Source organism: Lolium rigidum, chromosome 2 (assembly GCF_022539505.1).
Source record: "Lolium rigidum isolate FL_2022 chromosome 2, APGP_CSIRO_Lrig_0.1, whole genome shotgun sequence".
In the NCBI taxonomy this organism is placed as follows: domain Eukaryota; kingdom Viridiplantae; phylum Streptophyta; class Magnoliopsida; order Poales; family Poaceae; genus Lolium; species Lolium rigidum.
Genome location: NC_061509.1, coordinates 162872175 through 162890884, shown reverse-complemented (window position 1 = coordinate 162890884; position 18710 = coordinate 162872175). Strand labels below are relative to the sequence as shown.

The 18710-nt window shown below is 42.8% G+C and overlaps 1 protein-coding gene and 1 pseudogene across 1 annotated transcript; one reads left to right on the top strand and one right to left on the bottom strand.

The window, feature by feature from the left end:
• Positions 1–190: 190 nt before the first annotated feature.
• Positions 191–1780, top strand: LOC124690273 (pentatricopeptide repeat-containing protein At4g36680, mitochondrial-like). The gene has a single exon (XM_047223675.1). It carries the CDS (start codon positions 191–193, stop codon positions 1595–1597), a length of 1407 nt encoding a protein of 468 aa, XP_047079631.1. The 3' UTR covers positions 1598–1780.
• A 3956-nt stretch (positions 1781–5736) lies between these two features.
• Positions 5737–6963, bottom strand: LOC124687607 (annotated as a pseudogene).
• Between the last annotated feature and the right edge of the window lie 11747 nt (positions 6964–18710).

Here is an 18710-nt window from a genome sequence, read left to right as displayed (position 1 = left end):
GCCGGTGCGATCGGGCGGTCGGGGATACAAGCTGGATGGATTGTTGTGGGCTTAGGATTTTGGGTTAGCGAAAGGAATGCACGGCCCACATAGGCCCAATAATGGCCGACTCATCTTGCTCCGTACAGAAACAGAACGCACAAAACCTAAAACCCAAAACCCCAACTCGCTGATCCAATTCCAAGTCGAAATGGCAGCCCTCGCCTCCCTCCTCCTCCGCCGCCGCAGCAGCCGCCGCGACGGCGTGCTCCTCCGCACGCTCTGCGCCACCACGGCAACACCTCCCGCAGCGCCCACCCTCTCAGCCTCGGCCGCCAAGACGCGCCTCCGCCGGGAGTACGACGCCGACCGCTCCATCTCCCTCCTCGAGGCCATCGACACCACCTCCCTCTCCGCCGGCTCCACGCGCCACGCGCTCTCCCTCGCCGCGCGCCGCCTCTCCCGCGCCGGGCGACACGCCGACGCCGAGAAGCTCCTCTCCTCCCACATCCAAGCGTCCCCAACCGAGCCGCACCTCTCCGCCATCCTCTGCTCCTACGCCTCCGCGGGGCTCCCGGAGAAGGCCCTCGACGCCTTCCGCTCCGCCGCGCCGTCCCTCGCGTCCCCGATCTCCTCGATGCCATTCAACGCCCTCCTATCGGGCTTCGTCCGGTGCCGCCGCCACCGCCGCGTCCCGGTCCTCTTCGAGGAGCTCTCCAAGGAGTTCTCGATCACCCCCAACGCCGCCTCCTACGCCATCCTGGTGAAGGCCCACTGCATGGTTCGCCACGATGCGAAGGCGCACGAGGTGCTCGCCCGGATGCGCGAGGAAGGTATACCGCCGACCACCACCATCTACACCACGATGATTGATTCCATGTATAAGCAGAAGAAGAGTGAGGAGGCCAAGGCTTTGTGGGAGCAGATGCTGGAGAGCGGGTGCAAGCCGGACCAAGCATCGTATAATGTGAGGGCGATGAGCCATGGACTGGACGGCAAGCCTGATGGTGTTCTCCAGGTGGTGGCGGAAATGGAGGCTGATGGAGTGGAGCCGGACACCATCACCTACAATTTCCTCATGACGGCCTATTGCAAGGCTGGGAAGGTGGAGGATGCCAAGGCGCTGTACCGTTCGCTAGGTGACAAGGGGTGCCCGGCGAATGCGGCCACATATAAGCATATGATGGCATACCTTTCTGCTCATGGAGATTTTGATGCTGCGTTGGAGATTTTTAGGGAAAGCATCAGCAAGCACAAGGTGCCAGACTTTAAGACAATGAAGGGATTTGTTGAAGGATTGGCAAAGGGAGGCAGGGTGGCTGAGGCCAAGCAGGTTATTTCCGAGGTGAAGAAGAAGTTCCCTGATAATATGTTGTCTGGGTGGAAGAAGCTGGAAAAGGAGCTTGGGTTCTGCTCAGATAATGGAGATGCAATCCCTCAGGCAGAATGTGCGGCTGAAGAAGCAGTTTCTGAGGCCCAGGAGCCTGCTACTGCGGAGGAATTTGAACTCAAAGATTCTGCTGCTGAGGAAACGAGTGTGTCAGAAGAATCTGCTGCTGATGGCACGCCTGCACCTGAGACATCCAGTAATGAGGAAGTGCCGCGGGGTCCTGCTTAATTGAAGATTACTATGTTCTTCTTTCAATTCAGTTTGGTTAGAATGTTTTCAACATTGAGGAGCTGTCGATGCTGCTCCGTGGAGAGGTAAACACTAGGTTTTGGATAGACTCTCGGAATGCTAACGTGAATAAGTTATAGTATTGTCTATTGTGTCACTTTGGAATTATGGGTCGCATGTTACTGTGAGCTGTGTGCACAATGTTAGAAGCTATTGTTCTTGTGGTGCTTTTGTCTTCACTTAAAGCTACCAGATATCATCATTTTTATCTTTATAATGAGTTGTGTATCCAAGCTTACTTTGTATGCGTGGACGACGTCTGAATTATTAGCAGGGAGTATGTGCAGTGAGACCAGCACCACTGCAAGCGAGTAGTGTAATGACTGCTGCATAATCAACGGTGTTGGTGTTGGGCCCTTTGTCTTCTCCTATTAGGGTAAGAAGAGTTGATTCATGTAATGTGTCAAGTGGGGTCCTGCCAATATCCTGCTTCTAGTTCATTTTCAGATTTTTAGTTCGAAATTTGAGACCAAAATTTGAACTAGAAATCTCAAAATGAACTAGAAGCGGGATTATGACAGAAAACTGCTTGCATCCCTAAGTTCATGATTTCTTCCATGGACAGCCGATGATATAAGGAAACTGCATTGCTGATGGTCTCAGGGTTTGGAGTTGTGTGTTAGAAATATTTTCTGGAATACCAGGTCATACTGCTGTAAGTCATTTCAGTATCACTACCACTGAAAGCGAGGGAAGTGACTGCATAATCGATTCATTGTCAATGGTGTTGTTGTTGGGTCATTTGTCTTCTCATACTATCAAGGAGTATGAAGAGTTAAGTTCATGCTGGCTTCGATGAACCATCTGTGATATAACGAAGTTGATGGTCTCATGATTTGAAGTTGTGTGTTGGAAGTTATTTTTGGAAGAGAGACCAAGTCAAGCTGTTGTTCATTCCTCGTGACCAAAAGAACCCAAAAAACATTGCTATTCATATTCTTTTCCATGTAACTCTTGTTTTGCTATGAAATAAAGGATGCACCCAAAAGCTCCCGCACTGTTTTGCAATGAGATTGTATAATTAGATAAATAATGAAAGCGGAATGGTAGTTTGGGTAAGGGAATATTTGTAAAACGAATTTTATACCAAATACTTTCTGGAAGATCAGCCGACCCCAAGACATCAGGGACAGCTAGTAGATATCCTACTACTACAGAACATTACAACTTACCGTTGAGATGAATCTTTAAAAATCGCAAGGTTTGGATGAAGCACTCTAGCAATAATGGATCTCCGAAAAGAACTTCATGCAGATCGGAGGCTGCACCTTCGCTAGAGCCAGCACTGACTGGCATGCTCCAGATACCTCACTACAGATAAAAACTGAAGTAATATTCATTACGAAGATTGTCGAGCAAGAACGGTATCGCCATGGCTGTGGGAATGGGTATGAACCTTCGCACAATCTCTGGCACTAGGGCTCTCACAAGGCTGACGAGAACTGCCGCTGGTGCGAACATTATGCAGCACAGGGTGAGGCGGTGCTTTTTGGTAGGTCAATAGATTCCTGTCCTTAGAAATAGGCTTGGCCAAGTGCTTATTGATATATTAGGAGTCCTCAAAGAAAAACAATACTCCGTAGTATCATTACTTGCGATAAAAAGAAAAACAATATCATTACATATTTCATGAAACATAATTCAATTTTTTTGCTATATTTGTGTTGGTCTGTTTTAAATTTTATTTTTGACTAATGTGTTTGCAGAAAAAACAATAGTCAAAGTTGCTTTGGAACAAATGTGGTTTGGAAATGTAGTGCGCTTTTTAGCAACCGGACTACGACTAGTCATGAAAGCGGGAGAAGAGTAGAGCGAAGTAATCATTCCATCTATAATGCTGGTGTCTTATCTCAGTATAAGATTTGAGAGAAAACGTCAAAATAAACACGGGTATGAGAGGTTGTGTTCAGGAACACCTTCAAAACGTACTCAGCATCTAAAAGACACGAAAGAGACTGTTCAGGAACACATACTCTGAAAGTATTCAACATCCAAAAAACCGTGAAATTGTACCGCAGATTTGTTACTTAATGAAGTAGTCACATTCAATTCAAGTTTATTCAGACAACAAACAACCCCAACATCCCAGGCAATTCGGCCTGCAGCTCATATTCAACACTTCAGTTCAGCCAGTGACCATCAGGTATAACCATCTGTATACTCTTCAAAATTCGTCAGAATGCCATGCCTTATGTGAAATTGGACAGCCTCTCGGCTGAACTTGCACCAATTCTGCAATTCTTACTAACTAAATTTAGCTGCATGGTGTATGAACCGAGACAACCCTCTACCAAAAACAGATCTGGCATCGGGAACCTTAAATTAACTATGCTAGACAGCATAGATCACAAGGTGCAGCATGACAAATTAAGCTTAAAAGAGTTCCCTCCCCATCACCAGTATAATGTGATCTAGATTCTTATGGAAATAAAGAAATGAAAAAACATGTCCTGCTTCTGTGTAATAACAGCCAATGAAGTTTAAAATAGATAAGCTGGGGGCCTATCGTATTTTCAGGAAAATAAATACCACATGTCACTAGATTTCAATAGAATCTGCACTGCAGAAAGTACTAACAAGGTTACTGCATTAAGAACTCAACACCACATTTGCCGATAAAACTGACATCATAGATTACTTGAGTTTGAAGAAACAAAGTTGATAGATTGCTGGCATCCAGAGTAAGCATATCATGGTGAAAAGTCACAGAACATCATATGCATAACTTTGACATAACCAATCTATCAGGCAATGCTAGAACTAACGGAGGAAAAATACAGCACCCACTGAAGCATAATTTAACATTAACGTTTCCAGTCTCATGCTACAGAAAACAATGAAGCCAAACATAAACTTTTGTGCCAATTTATCTAAGCTCAATGATGAAATTACAGATGAAGGAACACCAAAAAATCTGTTCTAGACAACCTGCCAAACATTCCAATTTCAAGCTATAACTTAGCATGACCAATGAAACGCAGGCTAGCGAAACTTCACATAGCATTGGTAGGATGAGATTCCTTCGTTCCCAACGGCCAGAAAGGCATTAATTCCTTTGGAACAGCATTCCTTCAGTTTTCCTCCATCCTGAACAGGGTAGACTATTTACTCACAGCTCATAACAGAGATATCTAACTAGCTGGATTTAGCATGCCTGGCGTATGAACTGGGTCACACTGCGATTGACTACAGCAGGCATTAAAAGATGCAGCATGGAAGATAAGATTCAAACTGTTCCCTCAACCAGTATAACATGATCCATATTCTTACGGAATTCAAGCAAACGAAAAACAGGTGTTAAATCTGTGTAATAGCAACCAATTAAGTACCAAATACATGAGCTGATGAGACACCTATTACCAACAGAGCCACTTGAACTAGAAGCACTGATCTACTGAAGGACACAAGAGACCCAATCGTGTTTTCAGGAAAATAAATTCCACTTGTCTGTAGAGACTTCAATACAAGTGGCACTGCAGAAAGTAAACTAATAAGGGGTACTGCATTATAACTCAACAGCACATTTGCTGATAAAACAGACATGGTAGATTTAGTAAGTATGGCAACACAAGCTTCATAGATAATTGGCATTCAACGTAGGCATAACAAGATAAGAAGTTTGACAACACAAGCTTCATAGATGATTGGCATCCAATGTATGCATAACATGATAAGAAGTTGGCACTGCGGATTCTAATTTATCAATCAAAGATCAGAAAAAACCTATACATCGAACATCATATGCAAACTTTGGCATAACCGACCAGGCCACTGCTAGAACTGTCAAAGAAAAAAAAACAGCACCCACAGAAGCATAATTTAACATTAACATTTCCAGTCATGTGCTTCAGAAAACAATACCCAGACATAAACTTCTGTTTGCAAATTTTATCTAAGCTGAAGGAACACCACAAAATATTTTCTAGACAGCCTGCCAAACATTCCAATTTTAAGCTATAACTAAGTATGACAGTCATGACTGGGATACCTATTTTGAGTACCAACATCAACATATGCAGCCTTGCCAACATAAAGCGGATAAAGTAACTCCTCGGTCCTTATCACCTCCAATGAAGCTCTCACTTATTGACATATCCCTCTTTGCGACCCTCGAAACCAGGGCGCATAAGCTTCTTCTCACGCTTCTCAATTTTGCGCGCCTTCTTCTCCTGTGCCCGCTCCCGGATGTTCTCTCGTCCGTGCATTCTCGCTTCTCCTTCCTCTTGTCTGTCCACGCGTCTTCCGCCTATCCTTCCACCGCTTTCTGCAGCCTTCTCCGCCTCTTCTTATCCTTCTTCATGCTCGCCTAATCAACGTTGGGTTATCGTGCACCTTCTCCCCAAGCAGCACGTCTTGTTGCCAAATCCCGTGCCATCTTGGTAGCCTTCTTAGGATCTTCCTTGGCCCTCTGCATCCGCTTAGCCTGCTCCAGCTCCTTCTTCTTGTTCTTGATCTTCCTCTTCTTCCTCCGCCTCGCATCCTTTGGATCAACCAACACATTGCCATACACGATATCCGGAGCCTTCCCATCGGCCTCCTTCTTGTGCTTCTTCCCATCCTTACCCTCTGCGTCATCAGCCTCCTCACGCTTGCGCTTTGTACCCTCGTCCTTCCCAGTCTTCACTTTAGACCCCTTCACCTTCTTGCTCTTCTCCTTCTGGGGCTTATTCAGGAACTCCGGCCTGGTGCACCGGTTCCCACGGAGCTCTGTGATGCGGCGATGAAGCCGCTCCCGGAGCTCCTCGTAAGTCACCGACCGGTCTTCGGAAACAACTGCTGCCGGGGCCATCAGCATCTCCTTCTCGCCATCATCCTCCTCTTCCTCCTCGTCATCATCGTTGCCATCATCGTCGCCCTCCGTGGTTGCCTCGTCCTCGGTCTCCTGGATTTCGTCTTGCGACTTATCCTGCTCCTCCTCCTCCTCTTGGTCCTCTGCCTCTTGGTTGGCGACGGACTTCTTGAGGAGGTCAAGGGTGGAGGAAGGCGGCCCCGCGGGGTCGAGGCGGGCTCGGCGGGCAGCCTTGATGTTGGCGCGGGACTGAGCCTTCATGGCCGCCTTGGCGGACTTGGAGAGCCCCCGGTAGTAGGGGCGATCCTCGTCGTCGACGGAGAGGTAGAAGCGCGGGGGGATAAGCCGGACGAGGGCGTCGAAGAATAGGGCGTGCCCTTGGACGCCGCCGCGGGTTGGCCGCTGCTTCTAGGAGCTCGGCGGGCTTCGCGCTGGCGACGACGGAATCGTTGTCGGCCGCCTCAGCGGCGGCGGCGGAGGGCGAGGGTTTCCTGGCCATTGCGGCGAGGGTTTGGAGGGTTTCAGAGATGGAGGAGCTGCTGCTGTCCGTGGCCTCCAAGGGTCTATATTGTGGATCCCCATTGTGGTTTAAGTTTGATGGGCCTGACTGGGCCTCCAACAGGCTTTCCATTATTAATTCTTAAGCAGGCCTTTCGTTATCTTTCTTATTTGGATTCTACTACGAGAGGTTGCAAAATCTTTAAATTCAGAAAACAAATCTAAGTCTTATCAAAAAAAAAACAAATCTAAGAATAAAAAATACTCCATCGTTTTTTTTTTTTTTTTTTTTTGCGAATCAAATACTCCATCGTTGGATTAGCTATTCACAAGAGTAGACGAGTTGATTAACCCAACAACAGGGGATGGGATGAGGAGTTGCTCCGGGAGAATTTCTGGTCCGTGGATGTGTACCGCATTCTACGGATACCGTTGTCAAACTATGATCAGTCTGACTTCATTGCATGGCATACCAACAAAACAGTTGCTTCACTGTTAAATCGGTATACCATATGGAGTGGCGGGTGGCATGGGCGGACACACAGGGTGGGCCGGGTGGGCCGTGGCCCACCCTAAAATTTCAGACATTTTCTTACTACCCTGAATTTCAGAATTTTTATCGATTGGAAAAAGGAAAAAACATCGCACCCGTACGAAGCCAGGACCCCTTCGACCTTTGTTGACTGGGAAACGTATCGCGTCGTCGATTCCCCTCCTCCATTCCTCCTACCGGTCATGGTCGATCCCCCTCCTCCTCGCCGGCTTGCCGTCGCCGCCCTCCTGCCGGTCGGTCGATCCCCTTCATCGTCGGCTCGCCTCTCGCCCTCACTGCGATCGCTGGCCGCTCCCCTTCATCTGGGCGGCTGGGCCCCTTGCCAGCGTCGCTGCTCGAGCTCGGCCAGCCACCGGCCCGCCTAAGCCTGACAGCCTCTCCGCCCTATCCGCTCCGCTCCAGGTTTTCAGCAGACAACTTTAACAGGTTTTTTTTGAACTATGACTACATTAACAGTTAAGTGATCAGGTCGTTGTCATGAACTTTGTAATATCTCAGGATTTGGGGTTACAAAAATAGAGGAAACAAATGTGTGCATTACATTCATGCATTGAAAATCCGGGGAATTTTCGCGCTTTAAAGTAAAACAGTCATAGTAACAGAAGTTTCACTTGACCTTGATGGAATTGAAGTAGCTCATCAAGTCCAGTGCTATAAACTTCAATGTGACTTTGTTAAAACCTTGTCTTGGGTAGAGATGATTTGATCTAAGGGGTTAGATCAAATGGAATTAAAACTAAATACCAAATATAGCAAAACACAAGGACCTAAGTGCATAAAAGTCACACCTTCTGATTTCAATCATAACATATTAAATATGTGGAATATCACAAAACTAAATTCGTTTACATTACGAATTATAGTTCAAACTATTTGAACAAAATAAACTATGAGTATTTTGAAACTCATATGATCATGCCTTGGTAAAATCAAACATCACCATTCAAAATTGGGGTATAATTCTTATCTTTGACATTTTGATTCCAATAATAATATAAATACAATCACATATGATATAGTGACTCAACCACAAGCATAAAATCATTCACAAGATATTTAGTAACAAAAGCCACTTGGCTATCCAAAAACAAATCACATGAGAGGATAATACCAATGCCACATAGGATGAAAATATCTACATAGCTTGCATCCTAAGCTATGCCACCTCATGCTTAAAGGATTGCTATGGAAGAGAGCATGACAACCAAGCACCTTACTCATCGAATCAAAACAAGAGTCACCCACCTATGTGTCATGATACTAGAGCTTGCTCAAGCCTATAAAAAGGGAGCCTCACACTTCAACCATTTCATCATCTTGCACCATGATGCAAGAAAACCAACACATTGAGCCACTCCATAAAATAGTTGGGATCAAGATGAAGCAGCTAGGTGGTGGAGGCATGCCACAAGATGCGGAGTTTATCGGAATTCTCGAAGAACAAGCTACAGAAGATAGCAAGGTAGAATTCTTAGGCAGACCACATGCTTAGATAATCATATCATCATTCCTTGAGTAGAACCCTAGAATAATCCATTCCAAAATAATAATTGGGAGTAGAAGACATTGAGAATAAGTTGCTCATGATGATGCCATGATCATGCTTTGGAGAAATAGAAGAGTAAGCCATATGTTATTCACCACATGAAATCATAGGGAGGTAACTAGTAAGCAATCCTAGGCTTATATCTCAAATTTAACTTATCAATCACTTGATGATCATAAGTAGAATCCTACCACATCCATATTCCAGTTATTCCTCAACTAGAGAACATAAGAAAATCTTAGAGTAAACTCTATACTTTATATGGTGAGAAACCATTCATCATTATAACCAAAATTAACTACAAAAATAGCCATAGCCACTTTAGTTACTTTAATAATAGATGAAGGACAATAATAGAAGACCACTGGTAGAAGATAAAACCAATTCTCATATCCTTAGTAACTAAAGGAGCACATGAAATATTAAGCAAGTAACCATTTTATCATGCATTGGGGAGAGTAAACCTAGCCAATGCAATAGGTGTCATATCATCTCTACAACCTAGAATTTCTCATTAGTTAAACCTTATGCTTCAATAATTGAACATAAGAAACACCTAGTGCAAAAAACCCTAATTAAAAACCCATGTGTGGTGGTGAAACATTTATAACCACCACTTATCATTATAATTAAGACCAAACCATGATGAGAGTAGTACATACTCTAGATATTTTAAGGTGTTATTAAACCATAACAATAGTTCTAAACTTGGATGGAGTTCTAGCAGAATTCCCAATTTATTAACACATAATTTTGCACATAAAATAATAGGCAAGTGACAACGTTCTCAATTAAGAGATCAAGTCCTAATGATACCTTCTAAAACACTTGGAGTATAATTATTAACTCTAACCATTCCAAAAGGGAGTGGTATTCTAAATGAAAAAAGGAAATTAAAATGAATACTTAAATTCTTGCCTAAATGAAAATTGCAATAAAGCTCACATATATTAAATGTTAGTTCAACAACAAATAAGTAATGCATTCATACTTTTATTAGTCCTAATGAAATACAAATTGTCAAATACCTGCAAAAATATAAATTAATTCAAATCTGAATTTAAAACAGAAAATAAAAACACAAAAAGAAAAGAATGGAGAAAACCTTACCTCGGCTCTACCTGGCCGAACAACCCACCAGCAGCCCAACAGCCTCAGCCCAGCACAGCCCAACCTAAAACTCATACCGTTTCGCTGCTTTAAAATTCGTGCGGGGAGACGTCGTCTCTGTCTTCCTCGCATGGACGCCACGAGACGCCGTGACCAACTTCGCCGGCCACGTCCTCGTTGCCGATAAGCCTCAGCCGGATGCAAGCTTCGTCCCAGAACCCTAGCGCGTGGCCGTGGAATCCGCAGCCAGTCGGACCATCAAGATTCGGGCATCAAAAACCCTAACCCGCACCTCCACCGTATCTCGGCCGCTCGTCGCCGACGCTCGTCGTCATTCCAGACCACCTCGAGGCCTATAAAATCACCAGAGTGACCGCCGTGCCATCCTTGTTCATCTCCGCCCAACCAATCTCTCTCAGACCCTCTCTATTCATCACAAACCGTCAAGCTCTGTCGCCGGCATCGGAGAAGAAGCCGATGATAAGAGCCGCCCCAGACTCCGGCAAGAGGTCCAGGAGATGCGCCTCGACGCGTAAAGCCTCTGTGCAGAAGCACGCATCCAGGGGAGCTACGAATCGGTCCAATTTCAACACCCCCTTCCACAGCATCTCACCGGAATCGGCGAATTCCTCGCCGTCTCCGTCCACAATCAACGGCATCGACCATACCATCAGTACCTGGGTGAGCACACGCTTCTTTAGAGCCTATTCGCTCATCATATCATCGCCTGTAGCTTGGTTTCGTAGTCTCGCCGGAGATGCTCCGTCGCGGGCATGTTTGCCGGCAATGCTCCGATGATCTATTAGCGAAACCAAGATCACCATCGTACTCAACGTGTCGCGGAGGTTCAGTAGAGCCTAGCCGCGCGTCCTGGGGCGCCAGAAATCGGCGGCGCCGCCGCGAACAGACTCGTCGGCGTTTAACCGCCGGTGGGGAGACTTGTCTCGTGGGACTCCTGGTCGATTTGACCTGGTCAGCGTCTCATCTGGCAGCTGACGTGGACTACGGTCCACCAGTCTGTGACACGGGTAGAACCCCAACCGGTACACTTAGCCTTTTCCATTTAAATAAAAATCCAAAAAAATTGTTGTAACTTTAAATGAATATAGAAAATTCATTATAATTCCGAAAAATACAAATGAGATAACAAAATTCTTAGAAAAGTAAACTCTATCCAATAAAAATATAATATGAAATTTTTATTTTTAATAAAAATTTAATAGTTTTAAACTTAATAATTAAGCCTTTTCTTTTACTCTTAATTGAATTAAAAATTCAATAATTAGGAAAACTTTCCAAATTAAATAAAAACCAGTAAATAAATAAAGAAAACATTAAATTAATTTTCTTTATTTGTTAATTTATTAAATCCTTATTAGAGGGATTTAAACCCTGATTAATAATTACCTTAATTATTAATTCATTCAAAATAATAAAAAGGCCCAATCTAATATTATTTATATTTCAAAGTTATTAATAACTTCCAATTTATAATAAGGTTATTAATCATAGAACTATATGGTGATTAGGAAGCCCTAATTCCTTATTGAATGATATTACAACCCTATCATTTCATGTGAAACCTAAAACCCTAACTCCATTAGGAATCCTAGCTCCATCAATCCATATGAACCCTAATTTGTTTCTAACCTAAACCCTAGGTTAGAACATGTGATCATGTTACTCCATTGTCATAGAGCCATGATTAGCAACTAAAGACATATCTATGTCCACATAAAATGTAGAATCCTATCACTAGCAAATTAGTATTCCATGTATGCATACCATTAAACCAAGTTGATCAAGTAGGATCAACCAAGTCTAAACCCTAGCTCCTATCCTTACAGATATCAACCTTAATTAACCATGCTTAGCATCACACCATTGTGATGAACCCTAATAGAAACCATGCCCATTATCTTGCATTACCTAACCATACTCCACTAAACCCTATTAGTGTAAGATAATTATTAATCATCCTGTTTAGGAAACCACCACTCCTTACTTAGGGGATCCAATAGCAAACCCTATACAACCTCAACTCTAAATCATATACTTCTTAGTACTTAAGAAGTATGTTCTTCAAAAGTTATTCTTTTAAAGACAATAAAGAATAATCATCAATCTTACCTAATCGAATCTATGAACCCTAGCTAGCTATCACTAGAAAGATGAACCAACCTTGATAACACCCATGTGTAATTAATTGTTTAATATGCTTAGGCTTAGCTCAATCCTTACAAGTTCTAGCTTTTGTTGAACCTAACTATGTTGTGATCCATCTAATACTTACTCCAAAAACTAGTTGAAATCATAGTAAACCATAGAACTCCACAACCCTAATTATCATACTTGTTCTTTATTAAAGAACATGTTCTTCAAAACTTATTCTTTTGAACTATATGATAATCAATCATTAACCATGACATATAGTGCTTAAACCAACAACTATTCATTACATGTTAGGATTATACCAAGTCTTATTGTTGTGTGCTATTAATGTTATTGCTATGATATGTTGCAGCACCTGTTTATGATACCAAATAATCACACCTGAATAAGAACCTTGTTTGTAAATCACTCTAAAAGTGCAACACAACCTAAACCAAGCATTACAACTCACTAATCCTAAATCATCGGGGTTAGGTCACGCTTAGAGCGATTGCATCTCATACTTATGCATTATTGCATCCTTGCCAATCTTTTAAACATCGTCCTTACCGGACGATGATGCTATTTCAGAAGTTGGAGTTATTGCGCACCGAAGACCTTGCCTGCATAATCTTGCAGTCAAGAAAGGCAAGTTCATCGCTTGCTCATGTCATTTGAGTATTTTTACCAAATTACTTGTAAAGTACTATGTTTATCACTATTGCATAAAAAGCAAAACCACTATTTTCATAACTATGAATATGACTATGAGGTGGGCAATGGAACCATGGATTGTGTTGATATGGTGGAGGTTCCATTGCAAGGGTTTATATCCATCTAGGATTAAACAACAAATGTCGTCCAGTGATTCTTGTGCCGTAATAATCGTGTTAATCATAAGATCTGGAGTGGGACACAGTAGTCAAAAGTGTTTCCACCTCTCGTTCATCAACGGATGCGCATTACCGTAGGCACTTGATCTCGAGAGACATGCTGCAGGGTGGGAGTTGATGTCTACGGGAGCTTCTATTCTTGTAGACAGTGTTGGGCCTCCAAGAGCAGAGGTTTGTAGAACAGCAGCAAGTTTCCCTTAAGTGGATCACCCAAGGTTTATCGATCTCAGGGAGGAAGAGGTCAAAGATATCCCTCTCATGCAACCCTGCAACCACAAAGCAAGAAGTCTCTTGTGTCCCCAACACACCTAATAGGTGCACTAGTTCAGCGAAGAGATAGTGAAATACAGGTGGTATGAATAAATGCAAGCAGTAGTAACGGAGCAGTAGTAACGCAGTAAAACAGTAAACAAGCAGCGATAGCAGTATTTAGGAACAAGGCCTAGGGAATAGACTTTCACTAGTGGACACTCTCAACTTTGATCACATAACAGAATAGATAGATGCATACTCTACACTCTTTTGTTGGATGATGAACACCATTGCGTAGGATTACACGAACCCTCAATGCCGGAGTTAACAAGCTCCACGATTCAATGTTCATATTTAAATAACCTTAGAGTGCATGAAAGATCAACACGACTAAACCAAGTACTAACATAGCATGCACACTGTCACCTTCACACTATGTAGGAGGAATAGATCACATCAATACCATCATAGCAATAGTTAACTTCATAATCTACAAGAGATCATAATCATAGCCTACGCCAAGTACTAACATGGATCCATTACACCGTGCAGGAGGAATAAACTACTTTAATAACATCACTAGAGTAGCACATAGATAAATTGTGATACAAAACACATTGCAATCATAAAGAGATATAAATAAGCACTTCACTACGCCATTCATAACGGTGAATAAGTATTATGTGAAATATAGCCTAAGAGACCCACACGGTGCACACACTCGTCACCTTTACACACGTGGGACAAGGAGTCTCCGGAGATCACATAAGTAAAACCCACTTGACTAGCATAATGACATCTAGATTACAAGCATCATCATATGAATCTCAATCATGTAAGGCAGCTCATGAGATTGTTGTATTGAAGTACATAGGAGAGAGATTAACCACATAGCTACCGGTACAGCCCCGCGCCTCGATGGAGAACTACTCCCTCCTCATGGGAGACAGCAGCGTTGATGGAGATGGCGGTGGTGTCGATGGAGGAGCCTTCCGGGGGCACTTCCCCGTCCCGGCGGCGTGCCGGAACAGAGACTCCTTTCCCCCAGATCTTGGCTTCGTGATGGCGGTGGCTCTGGAAGGTTTCTCGTACCGTGGCTTTTTCGTATCGAGGTAAAAGGTCAGGGACCTTTTTATAGGAGAAGAGGCGGAGTCGGAGGGGCGACGAGGCGGTGACACACTAGGGGGGCGCGCCCCCCCTAGGCCGTGTCGGGCTATCGTCTGGGGGCCCAGTGGCCCCCCTCTGGCGACTCTCGGGTGTTCTGGAAGCTTCGTGTAAAAATAGGATGCTGGGCCTTGATTTCGTCCGATTCCGAGAATATTTCCTTACTAGGATTTCTGGAACCAAAAACAGCAGAAAACAGGAACTGGCCCTTCGGCATCTCGTCAATAGGTTAGTTCCGGAAAACACATAAATATGACATAAAGTGTGCATAAAACATGTAGATATCATCAATAATGTGGCATGGAACATAAGAAATTATCGATACGTCGGAGACGTATCAGCATCCCCAAGCTTAGTTCTCGCTCGTCCCGAGCAGGTAAACGATAACACGGATAATTTCGGAGTGACATGCCATCATAACCTTGATCATACTATTGTAAACATATGTAATGAATGAAGCGATCAAAACAATGGTAATGACATGAGTAAACAACTGGATCATAAAGCAAAGACTTTTCATGAATAGTACTTCAAGAGAAGCATCAATAAGTCTTGCATAAGAGTTAACTCATAAAGCAATAAATCAAAGTAAAGGTATTGAAGCAACACAAAGGAAGATTAAGTTTCAGCGGTTGCTTTCAACTTGTAACATGTATATCTCATGGATAATTGTCAACATAGAGTAATATAACAAGTGCAATATGCAAGTATGTAGGAATCAATGCACAATTCACACAAGTGTTTGCTTCTTGAGGTGGAGAGAAATAGGTGAACTGACTCAACATAAAATTAGAAGAATGGTCCTTCAAAGAGGAAAGCATCGATTGCTATATTTGTGCTAGAGCTTTGGTTTGAAAACATAAAGAGAGCATAAAAGTAAAATTTTGAGAGGTGTTTGTTGTTGTCAACGAATGGTAGTGGGCACTCTAACTACCTCATCAACCAGAATTTCAAGAGCGGCTCCCATGAAGGACGTTATCTCTACCAGCAAGGTAGATCATCCCTCTTCTCTTTTGTTTACACATGTACTTTAGTTTAGTTTTTCTTTATTTATGGATGACACTCCTCCCAACCTTTTGCTTACACAAGCCATGGCTAACCGAATCCTCGTGTGCCTTCCAACATTCACATACCATGGAGGAGTGTCTATTTGCAAAATTAAGTTGCTTACTCGATGAATCGCAGCAAAACATGTGAAGAGAATTATTAATGAAAGTTAATTAATTGGAGCTGGGAACCCCATTGCCAGCTCTTTTTGCAAAATTATTGGATAAGCGGATGTGCCACTAGTCCATTGTGAAAGTCTGTCAAAAGTAAATGACAAGATCGAAAGATAAAACACCACATACTTCCTCATGAGTGATACGTCCAATTTGCATCACTATTTTATATCATAATTTGCTGTTATTCATTGATATATTTCATATTGGGACACAATACTTATGTTATTTCATCTATTTTGCATGTTTCATGATTATTTAAAAGGCAGAATCTGTCAAAAGCAGAACAGTCCGTAAAGACGAATTTTAAAAGGGCACCAGACTTGCTCAAATGAAAATGCCCAAATTGAATGAAAGTTGCGTACATATCTGAGGATCACTCACGTAAATTGGCATAATTTTCTGAGTTACCTACAGAGAATTAGACCCAGATTCGTGACAACAAAGAAATGCTGGAGCTGCGCGATAATCCAAATCTAGTATTTACTTTACTATCAAAGACTTTACTTGGCACAACAAAACACAAAACTAAGATAAGGAGAGGTTGCTACAGTAGTAAACAACTTCCAAGACACAAATATAAAACAAAGTACTGTAGCAAAATAACACATGGGTTATCTCCCAAGAAGTTCTTTCTTTATAGCCATTAAGATGGGCTCAGCAGGTTTAATGATGCACTCGCAAGAAATAGTATTTGAAGCAAAAGAGAGCATCAAGAGGCAAATTCAAAACACATTTAAGTCTAACATGCTTCCTATGCATAGGAATCTTGTAAATAAACAAGTTCATGAAGAGCAAAGTAACAAGCATAGGAAGATAAAACAAGTGTAGCATCAAAAATTTCAGCACATAGAGAGGTGTTTTAGTAACATGAAAATTTCTACAACCATATTTTCCTCTCTCATAATAACTTTCAGTAGCATCATGAGCAAACTCAACAATATAACTATCACATAAAGCATTCTTATCATGAGTCTCATGCATAAAATTATTACTCTCCACATAAGCATAATCAATTTTATTAGTAATAGTGGGAGCAAATTCAACAAAGTAGCTATCATTATTATTCTCATCAAGTGTAGGAGGCATAGTATAATCACAATAAAATTTACTCTCCATAGTAGGTTGTACCAAAAGACCACTATTATAATCATCATAAATAGGAGGCAAAGTATCATCAAAGAAAATTTTCTCCTCAATGCTTGGGGGACTAAAAAGATCATGAAAACCAGCTTCCCCAAGCTTAGAACTTTCTATATCATTATCAACAATGGTGTTCAAAGCGTTCATACTAATATTACTACCGGCATGCAAATAAGATTTCATAGGTTTTTTAATTTTCGCATCAAACAATCCATGTTTTAAATCAGGAAATAGAATAAGAAGCTCATTGTTGTCCATTATGCCAAACTAGTGTAAACAAGAAACAAAAAGATGCAATTGCAGGATCTAAAGGAAATAGCTTCGAGCACAAACACAATGGCGCGGAAAAGTACGTTACCGGAACCGAGTATGAGTGCTTTTACCTTTCCTCCGGCAACGGCGCAGAAGTGCTGGCGTACAGTTGACGTGGGAGTTAGAGATCTCTGTGGTGTACCTTTCTTCAGTCCCGGCAACGGCGCCGGAAAAGTGCTTGATGTCTACGGGAGCTTCTATTCTTGTAGACAGTGTTGGGCCTCCAAGAGCGAGAGGTTTGTAGAACAGCAGCAAGTTTCCCTTAAGTGGATCACCCAAGGTTTATCGATCTCGGGGAGGAAGAGGTCAAAGATATCCCTCTCATGCAACCCTGCAACCACAAAGCAAGAAGTCTCTTGTGTCCCCAACACACCTAATAGGTGCACTAGTTCGGCGAAGAGATAGTGAAATACGGGTGGTATGAATAAGTAGTAGCAACGGCACCGAGAAAAGTGCTTTGCCCGGGACGGTAAACAAGCGGTAGTAATGCTGGCAGTAGTAACGCGATAAAACTAGAGTAAACAAGCAGCGATAGCGATATTTAGGAACAAGGCCTAGGGATTACACTTTCACTAGTGGACACTCTCAACATTGATCACATAACAGAATAGATAAATGCATACTCTACACTCTTGTTGGATGATGAACACATTGCGTAGGATTACACGAACCCTCAATGCCGGAGTTAACAAGCTCCACAATAATGCTCATATTTTAGTAACCTTTAGTGTAAGATAGATCAAAAGACTAAACCAAGTACTAGCATAGCATGCACACTCTGTCACCTTCATGCATATGTAGGAGGAATAGATCACATCAATATTATCATAGCAATAGTTAACTTCGCAATCTACAAGAGATCATGATCATAGCATAAACCAAGTACTAACACGGTGCACACACTTGTCACCTTTGCACACGTGCAGGAGGAATAAAACTACTTTAATAACATTGCTAGAGTAGCACATAGATAAATTGTGATACAAAACACATTGCAATCATAAAGAGATATAAATAAGCACTTCACTACGCCATTCAACGGTGAATAAGTATTCTGTGAAATATAGCCTAAGAGACCCACACGGTGCACACACCTGTCACCTTTACACACGTGGGACAAGGAGTCTCCGGAGATCACATAAGTAAAACTCACTTGACTAGCATAGTGACATCTAGATTACAAGCATCATCATATGAATCTCAATCATGTAAGGCAGCTCATGAGATTATTGTATTGAAGCACATAGGAGAGAGATGAACCACATAGCTACCGGTACAGCCCCGAGCCTCGATGGAGAACTACTCCCTCCTCATGGGAGCGGCAGCGGTGATGAAGATGGCGGTGGAGATGGCAGCGGTGTCGATGGAGAAGCCTTCCGGGGGCACTTCCCCGCTCCGGCAGGGTGCCGGAACGGAGACTCC

Coding starts and splice junctions, on each gene's coding strand:
- LOC124690273 (XM_047223675.1), top strand. CDS start 191: ATGGCAGCCCTCGCCTCCCTCCTCCTCCGCCGCCGCAGCAGCCGCCGC.